The sequence below is a fragment of the Lemur catta genome, chromosome 18, assembly GCF_020740605.2.
Source record: "Lemur catta isolate mLemCat1 chromosome 18, mLemCat1.pri, whole genome shotgun sequence".
NCBI lineage: Eukaryota > Metazoa > Chordata > Mammalia > Primates > Lemuridae > Lemur > Lemur catta.
Window position 1 is genome coordinate 14,737,968 of NC_059145.1, and position 24,260 is coordinate 14,762,227.

A 24,260-nucleotide genomic window follows, 5' to 3' on the forward strand; every position below is an offset into this window, starting at 1 on the left:
AGGAGGCCTTGAAGCCAAGCCATCGGCATCTGCATTCCTGGCCTCTGTGGCCAGCTGTATGACCAGGGACAAGTCTCTGAACCTCTCAGCCTCAGTTTTCTGTGTATAAAATAGAAACAATAAATAGTAACTAAATCGCTGGGTTGATTCGCACTGAGAAGGGCACATACTCTGAGCATAACCATTGTTGCCTATTATTATCACTGCATTTCTCTGCACTGTGACAAAATCCTGGTCATGGGTCCCTTGGCTTCCTCACCCACAGCTGGATGCCACATCATTCCCCTGTGCCTAGAATAGTGCCTGGAGCAGAGAGGACGGCCACTATAGTCCTTTGCTGAATAACCAACGTCGGGGCCCTTATCCTCGTCCACTCTTCCAGACGGCTGTGCTCGGGGCCTGGCCATCACTCGGAGCTTCTCACTTCCCACATCTGACCCTCAGACATCCCACCCTCCTTCCTCACCGTTTTCCTCTCGCCTACGCAGTGCCCTGCAATGTTCTCTCGTTCTGGTTCTCTCAAGTCCAGTTCCTTGCTCTATCCTGTCCTTTCTCTCGTTAAATACTTATTTCCAGGTGTTGAAATGCACTGAATTAAGAGTTTTACTAGTCCTGACTTTCTAATTGTCTGTGTTACTTTGGGCTTCTTGTATCACTTCTTTGCCTTCATTTCATAAATGAAAAAGGAATACAACCTGTGTCTCCTGCTTCTTAGTGTGAAGAGCCCTTTGAAACCTATAAAACCAAATTAAAGAGATTACTCTTTGTTAGTTAAAATCCTAAGACACATATATTTCCTGGTGCAGTTTGTGTTGTTCATAATAATTGGTAAGAATATGTAGCAAAAGTCCAGTGTACAGAGATTGGAGATATCACATTTAATGGCAGCTATGTTTAAGTACCTCAGCCTTGCCGTTTTTCAGACTTTCAGATCTATCATGTGGTTGACCCTTTTTTAAAAAAAGCTTTCTCTGTGTGATCTATATTATTCGGGCTCTGCTAATCTACAACTGCCCATAACTGTTGGTGATAAAGGCTAGAGGCCAATTTTGTTTAAACTGTGAGCTCTGTTGAGTATTGTAGTTTACACTTGAGTTGTGGAATTGGAACATTTAATCTGCATGGCCCATTTAGCACAAGGGGAAAGGGGCCTCCTTGCAAAACGGGCAGCCTGACGTGCCTATTGCTACCACACTGTGGCGGGGGGCTGCAGAGATCATACGAAATGGTGCCATGTATTCGCCTCCCTCTGGGTCTGGGATTGGGGGATACGGGCCCGGTGCTCGGGGAGTACGATCAGGAATCACAGCTAGACTACCCCCAAGGTGCTCTCTGTTTACTAGAGGGAAGAAGACATGAACTAAAACAATTTACATATCAGGTACAGAGGGATAACTGACACGAGCAGGTACTGATCACATGCCTTGGAGGTCAGAGAAACGAGAGGTCGATAGCAGCTGGGGAAACTGAGGGAGTCTTTGTGGAAAACCTGGCATCTCGATGAAGAACCTGCTGCTAAATTCTTTTATATTTTATATTAACATCAATATCAATAGTTAGTTTAGTAAACAGTCTACAGTGTTAGTAAAATGATTACATATTAATATTAAGAAATAATATTTAAATAAAAGGTGATAATGGACGTGCTAGTTGAGTTCAGCTCATTTTGGTGTTGGGAAGCATCAACGTTCTACATCTGCAGTTCTGAAGTCCCTTGAGGAAAAAAAGAACTGATGATAAAACAATCACTGATGTTGGGAGAGCCGTGCATTTAGAGCTTTACAAACTTTTATCCTATCTAGTAAGCAGCAACTGTCAGAATGCATCCCAGGCAGTCAAACTCCAGAATCCATACTCCCAGCCTTAGTATTAAACTGCTTTTGTAGGGTTTCCGTGTCCAGCATTTGGTAATGGAATCATTTTGGATATGATTCCAAGCCCACAGGTTGACTATAAATCCTTGATTTTAAAAGCTTGCCCCTCAAACCACTGTGGTTGGCCACGTAACTTTTTTGGCCAGAACATTGTTCTAATTGTAACATCAGGAAAATACAGTCAATTCTTGATTATCTGTGTTAATGGATAACAAGGTAATCCAATATGGTGTGCAAAAATCACCTGTTGGTTGATTATATCGCATGGAATTACTTTAAAAATTACATGACATTTCAATAGCTAATTATGTGCTATTTATGTACTTTTTATAACTCAACATTCTTTGAGCATATTTGTGGTAAGGTAAGGTGGTAGGAGAGACTGGGAAAGGTTAAGCAGGTTTTAACATCACCTCCCAGCCGTAGCAACCACAATTTGGATGGTAGAAATAACTCAATCTTAAGATACAGGTTTATGGTACCTCCCACCTCACAAGCTGGAAGAATTCAGAGCTTACCTGAGAAAAGAAGTTTATCATCCATGTCTCCTGCCCCCATGGAAAGGTGTTGCTTTGTGCATAGCCTGGGTGGGCTCTATAGAAACTAGATACGCTGGGAGAATCCATTTATCTGGGAGAATAGAATTTCCTTTTATACAGTTAAATCACAGGTGGATTACACACAACAAAGAGGATAAGAGTAAGTACTTGAAAAGGTTAAATAAGCAAAGCAAATTTTTCCTAGTGCTCCTCTTTCAGAAAAAAAAAATCTCGAAAGCAGCAATACTTTCCATTTGAGTGTATTACTTCAGCTTAGGGCCTGGGAACATCTCCTTGGCTGGCTAAGCATAGAAAGTCTATTGCTTAGACCCAGCCAGCACTTATACTCTCACCTTCTGGAAACATCATCTCAATTTTCTCTTAAGAAATTATCCCTCCTCTAGGAGTGCAGGCTTAGTGTGATCAAGGTGCTCTGGCTGTGTGGCCCAAATTGGACTGATCAGACACTTTCCCAGGAATTTGGATATTGAGCAGAGTGGCATCAGAACTGGACACAAAGCTGATTCATTCCCACAACAGGACCCCAAAAAGACATTCCAAAGTTCTTGCAGTCTGGACCATTAGAGTGGCCTTATTCCTATCCTCACCAAGGCTTGGCCCTTCAGTGTTTCCTTGGCTCATTGATCTAACCTGTGTCATTCTAGTTAATGCCTTTCAGTTTGCTCAAGTTAGCCAGGGTTGTTTCTGTTGCTTGCAACCAGTGGACACCACCCGGGCAAACCACGGAAGCCAACAAATCAGACGAGTTTCAGTGAAGGTGCCCATGGGGCACTTTCTAAAATATCTTCAGTCAGACTCAGCTAATCCAGGGCCTCATTTCTCAGACGATGAAGCCAAGCGGCTAAAGGACTTCCTCAAGTCATAAAGTTAGAAGCCAGGCCTTTTAACACGTTCCACCACATCACGAAAGTAGTGACACAGTCTTCCCTGGTTGGTTTGCTATGGCACACAGGTGGGCAACTGATGCAAAACGCTACTTCAAAGACCCCTTCAATCAATTAATCAATGAATATTTATTGCAAGGCACTGTGCTAGGCACTATGGAGAGTACATGGAAGATAAGACCAAAGTCCCTGCCCTCAAGGAGCTTACAATCTAGTTGGGAAGACAAGGCATACATACAAGGAAAAGTAAGTAACAATACAGGAGTTAAATTAAAATGCAAGATAACAGTACAAGAGATTTCCAAAAGTCATACCTGATTAATTACTAAATGAGCGGTATTGATAGGGGTTGCAGCTAATTCAGAGGAAGGATGTCACAGAAGACCGATATGTGGGAAGACTTCACAGACAAGCTGGGGCAGGGGCTACCCTAGGACAGTCGGGATCTGGGTGGGAGAGAAGAGTGGGGAGGGCATGTCAGGAAGAGGCAGCCGTAAGACCAAAAGGCACAGAGGTGAGACCAAAAGCAAGCAGTGTTCAGGGGCCAGGGAGGGCTCAATATGGCTGGAAACAAAGTTAAGTTGTTTTAGATTAAGAAGGGCCTTCAATGCTCAAGTTTAGATCTTATCCTTTTAGCAATGGGAGTGAGAGAAACAACAGATATACTTAGATTAAATACAAAACACTTAGCTAATCAAGAGAAAATATTCAAGTCTGATCTTAGGACATTTATCTGTGGAGTATGACCCTCTCTACTTCCAAAGAGGATTTGAAATGATGTCTGCAGGGTTGTCACTTCCAAAGGAATAGGTCTGGGCTGTCTAGCTTTGGGTCATGGCCAGAGACTTTTGAGTCCCACTATGATCCCAAATTATGACTAGCACAAAGGTGAGCTAACAAATTCCCTGACAGGCAGGCAGGAAAAATGCTCCCAAAAGACAAGTATCTTTACAAATGACAGAATATTTATTAACAATGCCTTTAAAAAAAGATCACATATGCTAGATCACTGGTAAATGTCATTTACACTGGGGCTGGGGACTACCTGCGGTGTCATGTTTTTTTTTCATTCATTTTATTATTTTCTTGATTTTTTTTGCACGTGATTTTAAATTTTATTTTATTTTAACAGAAGTAAGTAACCATATCAAACTAAGAAAGGAACACAGCTTGAAATACTGACAATATTTTTTTCCGGTTACCACCCTAATTTTTACACAAATGGAATCCTGATTATGACTTTATTGGATAAATATAACTAGAAGGTTGAAAAGTTAAGTTATATTATTTGTAAGCAAAAATGACAAATTACAGGCAAATTTGAGCTCTCTGAGAAAGAAGAAAAGGTGGCAGCGTGTTTACATGTGAAAAATTTTATAGAAAATTTCATTGCCTTTTATATTACTGTTCCACTAGTGTCAGCTTACAAAACCTCCCCATCATAACAAATAGTTCTTTTCATAAGAATACAGATTTGTTGATATTGTCATTTTCCAACGTGTGATTTAAAGACTTAGAAGGTTAAGCTTATAAAGCAACTAGGCTACCTATTGCAAAACAGGAGAATCATCAAGATACCATACAATTGTATTAAAGATCTCTTATAGAGTCATATGAAAAATTCTTTGCAGCAACTATTTGCTAAAATAGGAGAAATCTTCCAAACTCCATACGTAATTTGGATTCAAAAGAAGGGCTCTATTATTACAGAGATACACGTATTATATATAAGAAATTTTGTAAAGAAATTATGACTCTATTGACAGAGAATTACTTCTTCTTTAAAATTTACATTCAAAACAGATACATTTAAAGATAGTAAAATTATCTTGTATCCTTTGAAATACTTGATTGACTATAGTAACTTTTGGTCTATGTTACTACAGGATATGTAACTTCAAATTTAAGGTCTAAGATAATGCTACTACAAAGACAATGCTAACTTAGCTGAGTGAAAAGAAAGTCTTACTGTACAATGCTAAATTCAGGGATGGGAGTATTGCACAAGGTGCCTCTCAGGCAGTCAATTTAGGTTTTGAGATTGCAGCCATTCCTGAAACCATCTCAAGTTGTGCTGAACAACAGAATTCACAATGGGGCAGGAAAACATATTGTACATGTCAAAAAGCATTAACCATTCAAAGAGTAATTTGCATACAGCAGCCTTGAGTTATAGACCAAATCTTCAGCTGTTCTGCCACTAGATCCTCATAAAACTGTACAAGTAATTTGCAGTTTATTAACCAAGGTGAGTTTCAAACTCTGTTTTTAAAGGAAATATTTTCAAATTATAATTGCATGGTTGTGTTGCCCATAGCATTTTACAGCAGAGGAAAAAATTAATATCTACATTATATGTTAACTTTAAAAAATTCTATAAAACACTAAATATATAATAAAAAATATGCATATAAGGACATATGTAAACTGCTTTGGTAACATCATATTACAGATGTCTTCAGTGCATTGCAGAGTTTCCAAAGAACCTTCAGACAAAGCTAGATTTGCTTTGAGGAAGTACTGTATAATGCCATTCCTAAAGAAGCAAAAAACATTTTTTTTTTCCAGTAATAAGATGTACTCGAACAACAATATTACTTAGTACTGGGTGTCTTCAAAACAACTAGCTAAATGTTGCTTATATTATAAACAGCAAGTCCTTTAGATAACTTTTGTCATAAACTGGACCTAGCTGTGAGGGAAATCATTATTGTACTGATGGCTGACAGCGTGCACGCGTTTGAAGTGGAAGCCCCGGATCCTCTTGCGTAGGCGTCTGAAAAGAGAAAAAAATCACTCAAAATAAATAAATAGCAAAGTAAAACAGCCTCATCCTGGGTACAAAGAGAAGAGAGGCCAATGAAACAGCAGAACTGCCTGGGTTCTACTAGAAATAATTACCTCTTAATGACTTTTCAATATCGGTTCTATTACTACCTAGCTATGAACTTGGGAACAGGGTGTGGGACATCCCTCCCTGTACCTTAAAGCATGTGTAAAACGAGAATGTCCACATCTAACGTGAGAAGAAACTTCAATATTATTAATAACAATACTGACAAATATATTGATAACACAACAAAATGAAAATTGCTACTCTCTTTTGAATTCTACCTTCGCGCTGGGCACAGACCTCTGTGACCCTTAAATCTTGCAAAAACTGGATGACGGCCAGCTATTGCTATTACCCCATTTAACAGATGAGATTTGGGCCCAGAGAAATAAGGTAACTTTTCTAAGATCACCTAGCCAGTAAATAGCTGGATTGGGATTCAGATTCATGTCTGTCTAAATATACCCCTTCTCCCCAAACAAAATAATCTCCATCCTTTTTAATATGGGTCCTGCATTTTTCTTTTTCTTTTATTTCAAGGCTAGTCAAGTGAAGCAGAGGGAGAGGAGAAGGAACAAAGGAATCTGTAACTGGCTGTGATCAATTAGTTGTAAAGACCACTGCACTCGGACCAACACTTTTGTTGGGCCTGACATTTTTCATAGTAAGAAGTTGCCATCTGTCATTCAGGGTTTCTTCAATACTGTAAGATCTCTGTGACCCACATAATGAAAAATCTCTTGAGGGAAGAGATCACGTTTTGCTCACAGTCACATCCTTATCATCTAATAACTATACCAACGTAAGTGCTTAATCTATGTTTTTACAATGAATAATCAAACCAGGAATCAGTCAAAAAACCAATACTTGCAATAAGAAAGTCTGAAGTCAGATTTTTAACAGAGTGAGATAAATAAACCCCAATCGTGTGTGTTTGTGGCCTGGAAATTACTTCCACATCTCACCATAAATCTGCCTCCTTTTCAACAGAAGTTAGAGCCCCTGTTTGGTGAAGCATAGAATCCAATTCTCCCCAGTTTTTTTTTTAAAAGATAAAAATGCCTTTAGTGTTTGTATGCAAAAAAGATGTAGTAAATATAAACTCCATCTAGAAACACTGGAAAATCACCCCTGGGTTCTAAAGCATGGCTGTGTGGGGCCTCAGTTCCCCACCCGAAGGCCTGTCCATTAGCATTAACACAAGCCTACTGAGTCCCACATACACAAAAAGAGATTCAGAAGAAGAGGGAAATGACCAAGGAACTTTTTCTCTTCCGATCTGAGGCACTGGAATTTTGTAGGTGCAATTAAAATTGCTTAGTGGGTGCTTGACTATTACTTGTATCAGCAAGACACCATAGGCCCTTTCCTCATCTGATAAACAATGTGATGGCACGGGCACATTGCAGGGCTAAAATTTAGGACTCTGTGGGGAGGATTTTGCCCAGGATATAAAATATCATATCTTCACTGATGGCTTGAAAATTTATATCGCCAGCCTCCACTGATGCCCCTAATCTCTAGACTGCTAAAGCCAAGACCAGTGGAAATCTACACTTAGATATCTAACTGCAATCGTTCTTTTTTTATTGTGGTAGAATACAGGTAACATGAAATTTACCCTTTTAACTACAGTGTGCAATTCAGTGGCATTAGGGACACCCCAGTGTTGTACAACCAGCACCACTATTTAGTTCTAGAATTTTTTCATCACCCCAAGTGGAAACCTGATAGCCATGAAGCTGCCACTGGCCAGGCATTGCCCGTCACCAACCGGATTTCTGTCTCCATGGATCTGCCTATTCTGTGTTTTTTCTTTAAATAAATGGAATCACACACAAGAACGAAAAATAACATGCTGCTGAGACACTTACAAAAGTTTGAAAACCAGATTGAATGTATTAGCTCAAAAAAGAATACTTTCCACATCCTTCAATGATATTTGAAAGTGAAGATAATAGAGACACATGCCTTTACACGCATGTTGCATACACACATTCAAAATAAATAGGAAGTTCGAAATATTTTCAGCTGAAGACAGTGAGCTACATTGTTTCACTGGAGACAAACTGCTATAGCATTTTTAAGAATGCTTTTGCTTGTTCCTCCCGACCGAGTCATGCTTTTAACTTTCTAAGCTGTAATTCTGGGGTTATGAAAATGCAAACCACATGTGTCAACACAGAAACCTGAGTGACTGATTTGGGCTGCTTTAACCTTATTTTTGATTGGCAACAGATTGATCAGTCAAAACAGGGCAAGCTGTTTTTTGCATGCAACTGCCTGTGCTCCGCAAACATCAGTTGTCTGAGGGAGAGAGGTGGTAGCCTCCATTTTTATTGTAAGTCTTCCTTTTCCGGGCTTAATTTGTTTCAAGCCCTGACTCATCTGGAAGGCTGATAAGAGAAGACAGCCAGGGGGAAACAGAGAAAATAGACTTTCTTACTTGATATCTTTGGAATTCGAATTTGCTCGCTGCTGCTGCCATCGCCTCCATCGCTGAATGGCTTGATTTCTATTATATAATCTTCATCAAAAGGCAAAGAAAGCTCCACCGATGTTTTATTTGTTTCAATGACAGATGTGCTGCTTTGTCTGTTCCATCTGTACAAGACCTGCCAATACAGAAAGAACAGGTGTCACCTGCTGTTCTCACAAAGGCCCCAAAGATGGAGCATTCATTTGTTTTCACCTCTGGGCACCAGCTAAATGCAGCGACGTTGAGGTTGTCCGGCTGCCCACTTGCATTTGGAAGGCTCGTTTACCGTGAGGGCCGTGTCTGCAGCTACCATTTCATTGTGAGGAGAGAGTTTAAAAGGATATGACGGCAGGGGAGTGGGCAGCGTGATTCTACCAACTGCCTAGCCTATCGGAGGCTCAGCTGACATACCTGAAAAAATAGGATGCACAGAGCTCAGTTACACACTGGACTCTGGCATCAGAATAGACTTGGCCATTGCACGACTGTGGGCCACTTACTTCACCTCTCTGAGTCTCACTTCTCCCATCTGTAAAATGGGGACAGTAATATCCCCCCTTTTGGAGCATTTTCAAGATTGCACAAGGATGGAATATGGGGAGGGTCTGGCTCAAAGGAAGCATGTAAGGAATAGTATCTATGAAGGCTTAAAGAGAATAAGAGAAACATACATGGAAAAGTTTAGAAGCATAAGGCAAGAATAGCCAAAGGGTTATTATTATCATGAATCTTTTGGAGAGAGGACATTGCAGCACAGGAAGGTCTCTGAAAGGCAAGGGCAGTAACACTCCTCCCCTTTCCTCCAACTGGGATCCCTTTTTGAGAATCTACATAGAAAAGAGTCAATCACTGTCACCCTGCAAGTGTCTGGAGCTTCCCACAGTCCCACTCACACATCTGTGTTTTCCTTCTTGGCCCCCACTGGGTTTTGAGTTTGTGGCGTGATTCATTTGATGAGGTGGCCAACTAGCTCTCCTGAAAACACATTCACCTTCCTGGGACTGCCTGCTCTGATTGGCGTTCACTGCAATCAGGAACAAAACATATAGGTTTGGGAAAGTGTGTCCACTTTTATCTATAGAACGTGCATTTCCCTACAGAACCGCTATAGCTGATCCTCTCCAGATTCCCCTGGCAATTGAAGCTATAGGGTTGGATCAGACAGTGGTTCTCTGTCCTGACTGCATGTTAGAAGCACTTGGGGTGCTTGCAAAATACTGATGCTCTAGATCAATGGTTCTCATGAGGGGTGGGCAGGGTCAGGAAGAAATTTTGCCCCACAGGAAGGTATTTGGCAATGTCTGCAGACATCTTTGGCTGTCACAACAGGTGCTAACTGGTGTAGCAGGTAACAATCCGGGCTGCTCCTGAACATCCTACAGTGCAGAGGACAGCCCCACAACAGAGAATCATCTCACTCAAAGTGTCAGCAGTGAGGGAGTGGAGGAACCCTGCTCGAGTTCCACTCCAGCAGTCCTGGGTAAGGCTCTGCAGAGGTGGGGGAATGTTTACATAAAAAAAGATCCTCAGGTGATGTTAATATGGGATGGGCCTCTTGAATTCAATTAGTGGATCTCAAACTCCAGCATGCATCAGAATCACTCGGAAAGTTTGTTGAAACACAGGCTTCTGGGGCCCCATTCCCACAGTCTCTGATTGTGTAGGTCTGGGGCGGGACCTGAAAGTTTGTATTTCTAACAAGTTCCCAGCTAATGCCAAGGTCGCTGGTCCAGGGATCATGCCTTGAGAACCACCAGATTAGCTCATCCTTCCCTAAAATCCTCTATAAATTCCGATCTGCTGATGTTAGGGACATAAGGTCACTCTTCTATCTCAAGACAAAACCAAACACAAATGAAATTCATAAAATTCCCTTAAAATGGTTTAGATCCCATTTGTTCCCTGGCATTTCATCACCTTAATTTATGTATCTCTAATACAAGGTGGAAAACACAATTTCCTTAAGGTGGAAAGATTCATAAGTCCCCCCCCCCCCCCCCCCCGCAGCATCAGCTGTATCAGACTCAGCACCCCCTCGCTAATGATTAGGCACAAATAAATCCTCGGGCACCTTCAGGAGTGCCAAAACTTCTCATCACAGCCCTCCAGGAGAATGGGCTGGCTGATGGGATGCAAGGTCACATCTGGCTTTGAGGAATAAATTGCTTCTTTGATTTACCTCTGGTCCTTGCAAGAGCTCAGAGAATTCAACTAGTTTCAAATATAAATCCAAAAGAAACACTTCCAGGAAAAAGCAGCCTTTTTATCAGCACTGCTTATCAGTTTTGCAATATTAGGAACTGCCGCGGGGCCTAAATAAAGTCCTGTCAAACCTTTATTTACACCAAACACTTGGTTCCTCTGATTGACGTGAAGGCTGTGCTTGCATTTGATATAACCCAGGGAGGAAGACAAGTGGAAAGAATGGATTCGTGGGAATAATGATAATAGCAAATATTATCGACTACTTCCACTTCCATTATTGAATGTCTGGACACTGTATGTTCTAAATGCTTACATAGATGACCTCTTAGGCACTGTTGTTATTCTGATTTCAAAGATGAGAACCTGAGACCCGGAGATGTTCAGCAATTGCCCAGGGTCCCATGGCTAGCAGGTGGCAGAGCCTGCATTCAGGCCCAGGCAGGCTGCCTTCAGAGCTCGATTCTTAGCTAAGATTAGCTTGGCCACCACCTGTGGGGCTGTGGGCACATTGCTTCCCCTCTCTAGTCTGTGTCTTCGTAAATGCAAAACAAGGGGGTTAGACGGGAGAAAACTGGTGGCCCATGGGTCATATCCAGTCTGCATATATTATTTGTTTGGCCCTCATGGTGTTTAAGTGTTTTTTTCTTTTTTTTTTTTTTTAGTTAGATGTCAACATTTAAAAACCAAGAAATTATACATGAAAAAGTTTTGGGTTCTATTAAAGAACTGGAAGATATGGCCACACTGGTTGCTACAGTTTGAATGTTTGTCACCTCTAAAACTCGAGTTGAAATTATTGAATTGCCGTCGTAACAGTATCAAGAGGTGGGACCTTTATGAGCTGATTAGGTGGTGAGGGCTCCAGCCTCGTGGGTGGGATGGGAGCTGTGGTAAAAGGGAGAGTTCTGCCTCCTCTCTCTCTCACCCTCTCACTTTCTGCTGTAGAGTGATGCAGCAAGAAGGCCTTTGCCAGATGCCAGAACTTTGATACTGGCCTTCCCAGTCTCTAGAACTGTAAGGGAATAAATTCCTGTTCATTATTATTAGTAATTCCCCAGTCTCAGGTATCCTGTTGCAGTAGCACAAAATTGACTAAGGTAGTGGTCCTTCCTCTCTGGCAACTATTGGCTGGCAGGCAGAATAACCAAGTGGCTAGAAGGTGGGACTCTGGACCCATCCTGCTGTATTGAGATCCCAGGTCTTCAACACAGAAGCTGTGTGATTTAGGCAAGTTACTGAACTCTGTGCCGTGTTTCTTCATGTATAAAATTGCGGGCTGACAACTTTACCTACTCCATGGGTTACTATGAATTTAAGATGCATTATAACAGTGCTTCACCTTAGGATATATATTAATAGTTTTTCGAATGAACTGAGTCAATGTAACTCTTTTATGTTACCCGCCTGTCTCTGCAGGCAGTTTATTTTGTGATACGGAGATCAGGTGTTCTCCTTTTAGCTCTGGTGTCAATACAGTAGTACAGGATTTGTGCTAACAGAATATTCTAGGCCTCAAATTTTCTTAAGTCAACTTTTTGTTGAGACTGTCTACCCAAGCTGAGACCTCACGAATCCAGACAATTTAGTTAAAAAGCAAAAATAAACCTACACCACAACACCTTTAGTATTTAGGATAAAAAGCAAATTTTGGAAGGGGTAAGTATGATATAAACAATAGCTATTTTTAATGAGTCAAATTCTCCATCAAAATCACTCTGCCATTGTAATTAGATTTGTATTTTATTCAGCCTATAATCTCACCTCTATAAGTGACATGAGGGTTTCCTGGGATATCTTGGGAGGTGCCATATATGTGTGGGGAGGGGGCACATATACACACAGTTGTCCCGTGTTATCTGCAGGGGATTGGTTCCAGGACCCCCCCAGGTACCCAAATCTGGGGATGCTCAAGTCCCTTATATAAAATGGTATAGTATTTGCATATAACCTAAGCACATCCTCTTCTATACTTCAAATCATCTTTAATTATAATACTTAGTACAAGTATATGCTCTGTAAATAGTTGCTATTCTATATTTCTTCAAATTTGTATTTTATTGTGTTATTTTTATTTTTCTGAATTATTTTTGTTTTTGAGATAAGGTCATACTCTGTCACCTGGGCTAGAGTGCAGTGGCATCATCACAACTCACGGCAACCTCAAACTCCTAGGCTTAAGGGATCCCCCTCCTTTGGTCTCCCGAGTAGCTGGAACTATAGGCATGCACCACTCCACCAAGCTCATTTTTCAATTTTTTGTAGAGACCTGGTCTTGCTTTTCCTCAGCCTGGTCTCGAACTCCTGACCTCAAGCAACGCCCCGACCTTGGCCTCCCAAAGTGCTAGGATTAGAGGCATGCGCCACAGCACCCAGCCTTTTTTATGAATATTTTTGATCCACAGTTGGTTGAATCTGAGGATGCAGAATCTGCAAATTCTCCAGATATGGAGGGTCAACTGCATATATATTTAAATTACATATCCAAAACATTCATATGTGTAGCAATTCAATTTCTATAGCCAGTTACATGGGATTCCTTGGAATCTAACTGAGGAAGTATGGGAGTCTGCCTCTCCATTCCCTGCCCTAAAATAAGGGGAGCGATTAAGTTGGAAATTAAGAACAACTCAGAAAGTGTCCTTTCCTATCACCTATTCCAACCCTGTTGGCTACTCTTTCCTCTGCTGTCACCACGTGTGGTTCCTACAGCATTTCACACACTTGCTACCCACCCACCACTCATGCTTCCTTGGATGCAAAATTCCCAATATAGAGATAGTCTAGACTAGATCTAGAAGATATAATGAACCAACATAAAAAGACATATTTGGAAAAAAGTGTCTAAATCTATGGTTATCATCTGGTCTGCTCATATCTGAAACTTCAGTTTGTTCCAATGTCTTATTTTATTTCTAAAGAAATAAAAGCAGTTTCCCTAAATCCTACACTAAGCCCAGCACATCTTTCCTCGGAGGTCAAATGCCCTTGTGTTTGTCCTGACCTGCTTTATTCCCACCACACATCCTTCCTGATTTTATGCTGCTCAAGCGAATCTTCTGGATGTTTGCAGAAGTGTCTGTTGAGGTAGTAAATGTGAGATAGACCTTCTTGGAAGGGTGCTACCAAGACAAGCTCACATGAGTCTCTGAGACTCTGCCACTTCTTTGCACTCCTGCAAAGAAGTGGCAACTAAATAATAATTGTTACTCAGTTTTTCTTCTAAAAATGCCTATCATTTCTCAGACACAGTGAAGTAGACCAGCTTTATTGATCCCTGCCCCTGAGAAAGCTGAAGGCACTCCACGTCACTGTACTCGATGGGCTTCTGTTTTTGCACCTGTAAAGTGATCTCTAGAATCCCTCGCCAAGCTAACGTTTTGCCTGGCTGCTGAAATGCTTCAGGTAGCTCCCTGCCCATCAGTTTTATTTTAGCAACAGCTTGAAAAGGAGCTTAAAATTTAGTTAAAGGTTTGCCCATGGAGCTTGTGCAGCTCCCAGGGACTCCTAAAGCTTACCTGTGTTTTTATTGTGCTTTCTTCTACCTGGTCTACTGGGTGTAACTGGAAGCTGGGAGGAAAAATTTTTCTCTTGTATTTTTTTTTACTCTCTCCCTTGGTTTGGTTAAATTAGTTTTGCCCATATCCCATCTGCTTTTTGCTAATATTGTGGTAATCAAGGTCAAGGTGATCAGGCAGTGTTAGCCTGGGGGGGAAATCCAAGGTTGCAAAGGTCTGTCTTCATTCTAGCTTTCTTTGTTTTCTTCATTTTAGTTTTCTCTTCCCTCATCCATCTTCCAGCTTACTCAACCCCATGTCTGTTTTACCACAAACAAAACTGATCAGATAAACTCTGTCACATTATTTCACACCAAGAGCTAAATGATCTAGAAGTTTAGGATGTGAGATCTCCATTCTAATACAACCTACACTCTCATATGGCCATAGGGAATGTATCCTTGGCTGGAGAAATAATGGTAACAATTCAAACACGGTCCTCTGGAAGCCCATAGTCTGGGAATTTACAACAAATCATCAGGTAATTAGCAACTACCCAAGAGGATGCAAAGTACTTTTTAAAATCTGGTAACTAGAAGGAGCTCTACCCATCAGGGAAGGCTTCTATGCTGAGACCTGAAAGCTGAGTGGCTCCTTGGGGACACATAGGGTGGCAGTCCAGGAGAGAAGGAACAGATATGCAAAGGGTCAGAGAAAGATAAAGACACTACAAATTTCTCCTTTGATTTTAAAAAAAGTAAATGCAGTTCTAGAGAGTTTAAGTGATTTACCTGAAGTCACATACCCAATAGAGGACCAAAATATGGATTTCCTATCTCTTCATCCTATAGTATTATGATTCTCCCAGAAGAGTTTGGTTTTAAAAAGGATCCAGTAAAAGTTCTGCAGAGCAGTTCTTAGGGATTGTTTCTCTGCTGGTAGAATACAAGTCACTGTGCCATGAGGATGAAGGAACAATAGTACGTACATGGCAGGGAGGGTCTTCTGAGTTTTTCTCTATGTACATTATCCAAGGCTCTACCACCTTCTACATCAACTCTTAATTGCAGCCCTTGTTTTACTTACTATTTTCCAATGATCCCGTGTTCTTTAACCAGTGCCTGACAGCTCTGCCTATCTGCTACCTCAACAGCTCTGCACAAAAATGTCACAAGCTGGCAGCCTGCAGGCTTAATTCAGACTACATACCAGTTTTATTTGGCCTGTATTCCATTGCCTCAAATGTTGTTTAAAAGCAAAACAAAACAAAATTAGAGGAGTTGCCAACATTTAAAAATTGAAAAATTTTACATAATAATCCATTTTTTTCCTGCCATCTTTTGAAACATTGACATATCTGGGGCATTATGCCCACTTTTTCACAAGGCAACAGAGGCAGGAAGTTAGTAGCAGTTGGTGCTTTTTGACAGCAGCACACTCTCTAGCTGGCTATAGCTTCCACCTGCCTGCTTCTGCCACTCATGTTATCTAGTGTTCACGTCTTTGCAATCCTTTCATTTATTTTCTGGTAGATAAAAGACCAGTTCACAAGACTTCAGAAAATTTTGACTTCCAAGCTTTCCTATTTGAAAACATTTTCAAAATCATAGGTTTGGTTTTATAATCTTCCTTTTATTTATTTTTGTATTTTACTTATTTATTTTAGAGACAGGGGCTTGCTATGTTGCCCAGACTGAACTCAAACTCCTGGGTGCATGTGATCCTCCTGCCTCTGCCTCCCCAGTCACTTGGACTCTATAGGCATGTGCCACCATGCCCAGGTTTATAATCTTCCTTTTATAATGAAAACTATGGGACAGTTTATTGAAATTGTAAAAACCATTTTTCTTTTGAATACAAAACCACTGAAGGTCAAGAACATTGTTAACATAGCCCAATGATTATGGTTTCTCAAAAGCTTTTTGAAAGTCATTTACTCATAACATTCTAGTGCTAGAAAGGGAAAAAAAATGCCATATAATTTAAATACCCACATTATATTTCCTTTTTCTAACATCTCCTTGGGGGTGACGCAGCTAACGCTTGATTATTTGCAGTGATGGAGAACCCTCCATCTCTCCTTGACAGTCCATTTTTGAAGAGCTTTGGCTATTAGAAAGCAAAACTGAGCCAAAATATCTTCATGAGCTTTCACTCATTGGTCATAGTTTTATTCCTTGTAACCTTGAGGAACAATTCTACTTGCTGTTCATTACAATAGCCCTTCAGATATTTCAAGTGGTTGTCATGCTTCTGAGAGTTGTTTATCCAGTTAAATAACCTGGGTTCCTTCATTCATCCTCACAGATTTGTCAACCTCCTGGTCACAGCGTCTCAATGCATGCTGTGGTCTATAAATGTAGCCGTCATCGGTTCTTTCACTGTCTGCACAAGCAAGTTGCTCCGCACACCGAGAGGTAGAATTCATTTCCCTTCCCTTTGAATCTGAGTTGGCCTCACAGTAGACAGGTTCATCTTTAGCTTTTAAAAGGACCTGCAGCTTCTGCTTTCTCCTTCTCGAAGCCAGCAACCATGTAAGAAGTCTGCCTACTCTGAGATCACCATACTGTGAGGAAGCCCAAGTTACCCACGTGGAGAGGCCTCATGCAGAGAATGATCCCTGGCCAGCCTCCAGTTCTGCCAGTCATTCTAAGTGAGAAGCCAGAAGTGTGTGAAGAAGAAGCTTAGTCATTCCAGCCTGAGAAACTATTTTGGTCGTGTCCAGACTGTAGAATCATGAAACATGCTATATTATTACTGTTTTAGCCCCTAGTTTTGGGGTGGTTTGTTAGGCAGAAATAGGTAGCTGAAAACCCTTGCAAAGATATTCATAACCCCTTTTAGTTGTGGCAATGAGACTATATACACGTTCTTTTCATTTTCTCTTTAAAGACAGGCCGACATTTATGGGATCTGGCAAACAAATTTTCTGAAAAAATTTTTTTTCCTATATAAACTATAGAAACATGAACCAAAATGATTAATCATTAGTAATATTGGGAAGTTACTGTTGTTGATTAAAAAAAATACTGAGATAAGATCAAAACAAAGCCAAGAGTAGAAATGTTTAAAAAGTGGTTCTTCAGGGTTTTTGCCTAACTTTTTTAGGTGATTGTCTAAATCTGGGCCAGTTGCCATAGACCACTTGTAAAACTCAGAACAAACCACTTTGGGGGCAGCGATTCCTAAAGACGCTGGGAGAGCATCAGAGAGCGTGAGAATATGAATAGATCGTATGATTCATGTAAGAGACTATCCCCACTAGTGCAGGATTAGGTGCCTTTGCAAAAAAGAAATTACCCACTTTGTATCCTTTTACTTCCGACTCATTATCCAAGGCCTTCACTTGATCCCAATTCAGGATAATTTTGGAGTCCGATGAATTCCATATGATGTTTCCGGGGGGCTGACTTGGTGCTATAAAAAAATTAAGATATACGAAGTCACAGATTATTAAGTCTCAATGGATTCTGAGGAATATCTCCTTACTAGAATCTGAGAGTGGAGACAATTTAATGGGCTATTGCACTAATATGCGTCTTCAAGGTCACTAAAATCTGATGAGATACAGCATTGCAAATGGAAAAAGATTCAGTTGGTCGCCTAACATTTATAGCTAAGAGAAGTAGCCCTTCCCAGTGAGGAGAAAAACATTTATCTTTCTGTCCTCCGGAGCAGTGAATTTTGCATGGTATTTGGAAAGGTTCAGTTAAAATGTTAAGGTAAATTTGAAACCACATAATGTTACCAATTAGTATGCAAATGATCATTGGGAGGTGGGGACAGAAAATGAACTTGGGATATGTCTGATGCATCCCCCCAATATTTCTGAGCAAGTTTGTTCTTACGTGGCTTCCTGGTTGTCACGTTGACTGTCGCACTAGAGGGGCCTGTCCCAGCGGAATTATATGCCTTGACAGCTAAGTGATACAGTGCACTGCCTTTTAAGTTGGTGATTTTTGTTGATGTCTGATTTCCAACTGTTCGTATTTTTCTAGCATTTTCTTCCTTGTCTTCATGTCTCCAATATTTAACCTGAGAAAATAAAAAGAAAGACCTTGGAAATCACACCCACTGGGGAGATTTCCAGTGTCACTGGGTAGTAACTTTTTAATGCAGATTTTTATGCTAGAGTTAGTTTTCTATACCAATTCATGAAGCAGAGCTTTCAGAACAAAAAACTTGGTACGTTCCATGAAATTATCCACAGTAAGAAGGGTCCCTTTTCTTTTCTTCGCTTCCTAGTGAGATGGTAAATCGGTACAACCTTTGTTGCTTATTTCTTCCTTTTTCCCCCACATTTGAGCTCAAGTGATCCCGGGCATATCAGAAGTCAAAACTCATTTTGTCAACCATCTCATAAATGCTTAGACTTGCATGTATTTTGAAAAATACCCCTAGAGTGTAACACAAAAAAAGAGTGGTCTCACAGCTGAATGTTCAATGCTTCCATAAATGCTCAGCTGGAAGCCAGGCCGGGGTCTTTTCTCATCAGAGTGTGTCTTGAAGGCCTCGCTGAGGGGCACAGACTTTGCCGGACCCAAGGCACATATCTCTTGCCTACCTCATAACCTTGTATGCGTCCTCTGTTCTTTTCCAGGGGGGATGCCCAGAAAACTTCGATGTCTGTGGCAGAAAGACTTCTGGCAAAGATGCTGGCCGGTGGTTTGGTGGGTTCTGCAGATAAATGTGGAAAAAGTTATTACTCTATCAGCTGCATCTGGACAGGCTTCCAGACACTGGCATTACAAGGTACAAAAAATTCACGGTTATAGAATCACCCTTAATGATTGCAAGACAAACCCTCATTTTTCAGAAGAGCGGTGATTAACAGCTGAGGGTTGGTGATAGGGAAAATTTGTCCAGAGTCTTTCGGTTCTAAATTTGGGGGTGAGTGGAAGAGAAGTAACCCAGAACTATTTACATGTAAGCACCAGATTTTCACAGCCAGCAATTCCCTTAATACAGACCCCTTTTAATTAGCATTTAATGAATTTTATTGCTTACCACATGGCTAAACTATGTTTTTCTTTAAGAAAGACCCATGAAAGGAAAATGTTAACATATACAAATGGTACACAGTTCTGGCAAAAATAACTGAAATTTGGGAAGCATTAGTCCAGCCTCTCCTTTGCAGCTGAAGATGCTGAGGCCCAGAGAGTATATACTTGTCCAAGCTCATACAGATTGCAATGTGGAACTGAACTGTCACCTAGCTCTCCTAAATTTTAGACAAATACTTGACCACCCCTTTTCCTTGTCTCTCCCATTTTCATAATCCAGTGACTAGGACTGTCACCTAGGAGAAGATGAAGCATATGCAAGGGGCTGAAGCTTGTTTGGATCATTGTAAATCCTTTGGATTTGGTTGGAGCATGGAGTATGCAGGGAAGGGCATCAGGTGTTGGTGCAGACAGAAGCAGGTGCTAGATAACGGAGGACTACTGAATCCAAGGGGATCATTTCTCTACTTGGGGAGAAGAATGTCTTGCATCTTCACTGACTCTTAATTAATGACTCAACTTTCAGATTTTTTGTTTTTTGAGACAGAGTCTTGCTCTGTTGCTGCAGGTAGAGTCCAGTGGCGTCACTGTAACTCACTACAACCTCAAATTCTTGGGCTCATGTGATCCTCCTGCCTCAGCCTCCCAAGTAGCTGGGACTACAGGTGTGTGCCACCATGCCTAGCTAATTTTTCTATTTTTAGTAGAGACGGGGTCTTGCTCTTGCTCAGACTGCTCTTGAACTCCTGAGCTCAAGCGATCCTCCCTCCTTAGTCTCCCAGAGTGCTAGGATTACAGGTGAGAGCCACCGAGACCAGCCTCAGATGTTTTAATATGATCTCATTCTGAACATCATCTTTATTTTTTTATTTATTTATTTTTTTGAGACAGAGTCTTGCTTTGTTGCCTGGGCTAGAGTGAGTGCCGTGGCATCAGCCTAGCTCACAGCAACCTCAAACTCCTGGGCTTAAGCAATCCTACTGCCTCAGCCTCCCGGGTAGCTGGGACTACAGGCATGCGCCATCATGCCCGGCTACTTTTTTCTATATATGTTTTAGTTGCCCAGATAATTTTTTTCTATTTTTAGTAGAGATGGGGTCTCGCTCTTGCTCAGGCTGGTCTCAAACTCCTGACCTTGAGCGATCCACCCGCCTCGGCCTCCCAGAGGGCTAGGATTACAGGCGTGAGCCAACGCGCCTGGCCTGAACATCATCTTTAAAACAACACAGATGAACTCCAACAGTAAGGAACACTGTGTGAGAGGCATCCTGAGAGCAGGCATGGCATAGAAGTGGTAATAATGTGTGAGAAACATTAAACATAATGACAGTGTGGATGATAGTGAATGCAATCACACTGCTTCATGACTTACTCTTTTCTTTAATAAGTTAGAATAAATTATAAGTACAATAGGATTTATGAAAATATAAGTGGTGAGATAAAATGTGAAGCATGTTTTGGCATTCACTTAAGGGCATAAAATAAAATCCTTTTAAAAGGAATGATGACATTTATATATAGGGTCTTATAGGATATTACGAGGTACTCACAATTCCCATCCTTAGCGATGGAATTAATAAAAGATAGCCATGTGTTTTCACATGGAGTGGAGTTGCTGTCTTTTCAAGAGATTGGTAGTGGATAATGAACCAAATTTTTTACATTATCCTTTTCTCAAATCAGGATATGCCTTTAATTTATATGTACAATGCTAAATTGAGTATACCTCCTGAAATATTTCAGAATTGAAGAAATATCAACTATTGAGGCAGCATGACTCCTACCTTCTTCTGCAGAATACACCACTGTGGTTGGGCTGAAGGGGCCTTCTCCTTTATTGTTGAAGACACCCACTTTAACCTCGAAGGGAGAGAAGGGGCGCACGCTCTCGTTCCTGAACACGTATCTGGAGGCATCGGCAGAGGCCAGCACTGTCAGCATCCAGATCATTTTGCCGTAGGGCCGGAAAGCCACCACGTAACCAAAGCCTCTCCCGTTTTGTAACTCCTCAGGGACCGTCTGGGAGAGAAGGGAGGTGGTCTTCAGAAATCACAGCAGTTCCATTCAAATGTGGAAATTGTTCTCTCCAGCCTCAACATTCTCGTTTACATTCTGCCCTACTTATCTTATTTGGGGTTTTGTCAGGAGTCTTTTAAATCTAGGGTTTGTGGTCAGGCTGCTTTAAACACTCATGCGGTATTGGAGTGACGGCAGGGTTAGCAAACTAAGTGCAGATCTGCAGTTCAGAGCCTGGCGCTTTGATGGGGCAGGCTCTGAACTAAAATAGTGGGAAAAGATTGTGAAAGAACCTGGACATCAATCTCCTAAAAACCAACATTTCCGACACGTGCCATCTAATACTCCTCTCCTCCCTCCAGTGCAAAATAGACAAACGATCTCATTGAAGGAATAAAGACCATTATGGCTCAGGCGAGATCCCCCCTCCCAGAAGGCAAGAGTCCAGCTGCCGGGGTGTGGGATTCTTTCATTGCTGTGCTCTGGGTAAATGAAAGATTTTAACTTCTGGGGCTGTTGTCTAGACTCTTCCACAGAACATTAAGAATTCTTTTCTACAGCTCCCACCTCCTCTCAAAGTCAATACTTAATAAATTGGTGACTAACTTTCCTCCAGCTTGTTTAAAAAAATACCTCCTAAAAGAGGGTTCCAGAAGCAAAGTCAATTGTCAGGAAATCACACTAGTACACTGAAGCTATCGCTGGCAGACGTTTAAATCAATTGGCGATGCAGCAATTCAGGAAGAAAAGAAAAACTGTTTTTCTCTGAATAGCCTTCTTTAATATATATATATATATATTTTTTTTTCTTTTTACTTGTGTTATCTTCCCTTTCATGACTGTTTTTCCTGTGATGAATCAAAACTTGCCTCTACAATTGATGGGCAAGCACCGTCTTTTCCTGCTGGCCATTAGCTGTATGAAAAGGGAGTGTTTGCACTCAGATGTTAAATACAGAGGAGGGAATTCCCCAGCTATGTTTAACATGGAGGAAAATAATTAAACAGCTTAGACAAACGTATGTTCCTTTTGGTCTGTGATTCATTTACCTCCCAGGTTATAACCAGTTCAGATTTGCTGCCTCCTCCACCACTGACGTTAGCTGGGGTGACTTCAGGGACTGCGCAGGAGACAAAAAAACAAGTTATGTCAAGTGGCAAAGTCAAATGAGGGTCGGGAAGGCTGCCTGGCTGAGGTGACTCACTTTCAAAGAATCCTGTGATGCAAAGTATACTGTGTATAATACGCTTGCCCTTTGAGATCAGAAACATCGTCACCAAGGGGCCCACAGCATCAGTTTGAGGAAGTGAAATGTACCAAGGAAATTGCTGTTAATTACCTGTTTCCCATCCAACAAGGTACACGTGTTATCTGACATGTCTGAACAATTGTTCAGCTCAATCCCTAGAGGCCGAGCGGTTCCTGGGAAGAGGAAAGGACTGAGGTTCTGGTCCTAATGCGTTTACTAAGCATGTGGTGGTACACAAAGGAAAGACAGTACAAACTCTGCCCCTGCAGAGCTCACAGTCTGGGTAGCGGGTGAGAGTGCGTACACCATGATTACAGAGCCAGGCTGGCAACACACAAGAGTAGGGTACAGACAGCATGGAGAAGCGCGGTGGCCTTCTGGAGTGGCAGGCTGCTCAGAGCAGGGGTGACTATGGCTTCTCAAAGGAAGGTGAGTTTTGAGCTGGGTGTTGAAGGAAGTGATGGGCATAAGTTGACCCCTAGATCACTGTGCTTAACCTCTTCGATCCCTAGTTTTCTCTGTAAAAGAGGGGAAATGATGCTAGCTTCCTTCGCAGGGTTGCTGAGAGGGATTAATTACAGTTCAAGAAGAGGAAGAGAAAGCATGGGATTCACTATAGTATCATCATGTAACTGAAAGACTCCAGACAGAATATGAAAATGTCTCATTGGGGTCGCTGGTGACTGGGGATGTCCCCTCTTCGTTAAAGCCAATGACATAGATCTAGGTGGATTTTTTTTTTTTTTTCCTGAGAATAGGGTCAGAGCTCCCATTTGCTTAGAGACTTTGCTATTCCTTCAACACACTGGCCTCTCCACATCTGGGAGCTCTACAAAGACCATGCATGTAGGCCTCTGGCTTTGCAGTAGAGAAATAAAATTACGACTGACTCAGACAAATTTGTTATTCTCGCCCTGTGCTCACTCAAGCTATGTATGCAGAAGGCTCTACTAAATTGCTGGCTGGTCTTGTATGAATTAGCAGCATGTTCTGAATCTTAGCTTTTGGGAACAGTTTATACCCTGAGAAAATCTTAGTGAACATTTCTAAAGAAGTTATTCTTTGCCATTAGTGCTTTCTGTGAGATGATTTTATTTGAAGTGTGGGGTATTTAAAAAAAAAAATCCTGTGAGGGGCATCCTGGTGACAAATGAATCAATGAAGGAAGAGCTGGCTTTTGAGAGAGCCACGCACAGTGTGTCCCTGCTCTGTAAGTAGACCCAGTGACGAGAACTTCACTCTTGATTGACACTCATTGCCTGTTAAGCTGAGCTTCTACTGGCCTGATTTCTGATCATTATAATCATTTAAGGGGAAGGGTGTGCAAGTACAGAGCCTCGTTAGGGCTGAAGAGCAGCAAGAAGTCAAAGCCTCTCCCTGAGGAACAGATGCTGCCGGAACAGACTGTATCCTGGGTGCTACTCACGGGCTTCCTCCGTCCTCCGTTTCTCTGAGGGACGGCTGGGCTCCCCAATCCCAATCACATTGGCTGCAACCGTGCGGAACTCGTACTCCACCCAAGGGTTCAAACCCACCACAGTCGCTGTGAATGTCTTCCCATCAATGAGTTCTGGGACTGGAAGACATCAAAAGGCGGGGGGAGAGAGGACTGCTTCATAGGATTCTCAGAAAACAACTGCAGAGACAGGGTTAGGAAGAGCGG

The 24,260-nt window shown here is 41.5% G+C and overlaps 1 protein-coding gene across 1 annotated transcript in view; it reads right to left on the reverse strand.

The window, feature by feature from the left end:
* Window positions 1-4,265: 4,265 nt before the first annotated feature.
* Window positions 4,266-24,260, reverse strand: part of CNTN4 (contactin 4) — a 434,888-nt gene continuing 414,893 nt past the window's right edge. Inside the window, exons 15-22 of the mRNA XM_045530432.1 lie at window positions 24,024-24,173; window positions 22,398-22,468; window positions 21,117-21,351; window positions 18,894-19,006; window positions 18,178-18,364; window positions 17,634-17,746; window positions 8,598-8,766; window positions 4,266-6,094 (exon numbers count right to left, since the gene is read on the reverse strand). Of these exons, the coding sequence (XP_045386388.1) occupies window positions 5,994-6,094; window positions 8,598-8,766; window positions 17,634-17,746; window positions 18,178-18,364; window positions 18,894-19,006; window positions 21,117-21,351; window positions 22,398-22,468; window positions 24,024-24,173 (1,139 nt within the window). The 3' untranslated portion in view covers window positions 4,266-5,993. The remainder of the gene's footprint in view (window positions 6,095-8,597; window positions 8,767-17,633; window positions 17,747-18,177; window positions 18,365-18,893; window positions 19,007-21,116; window positions 21,352-22,397; window positions 22,469-24,023; window positions 24,174-24,260) is intronic.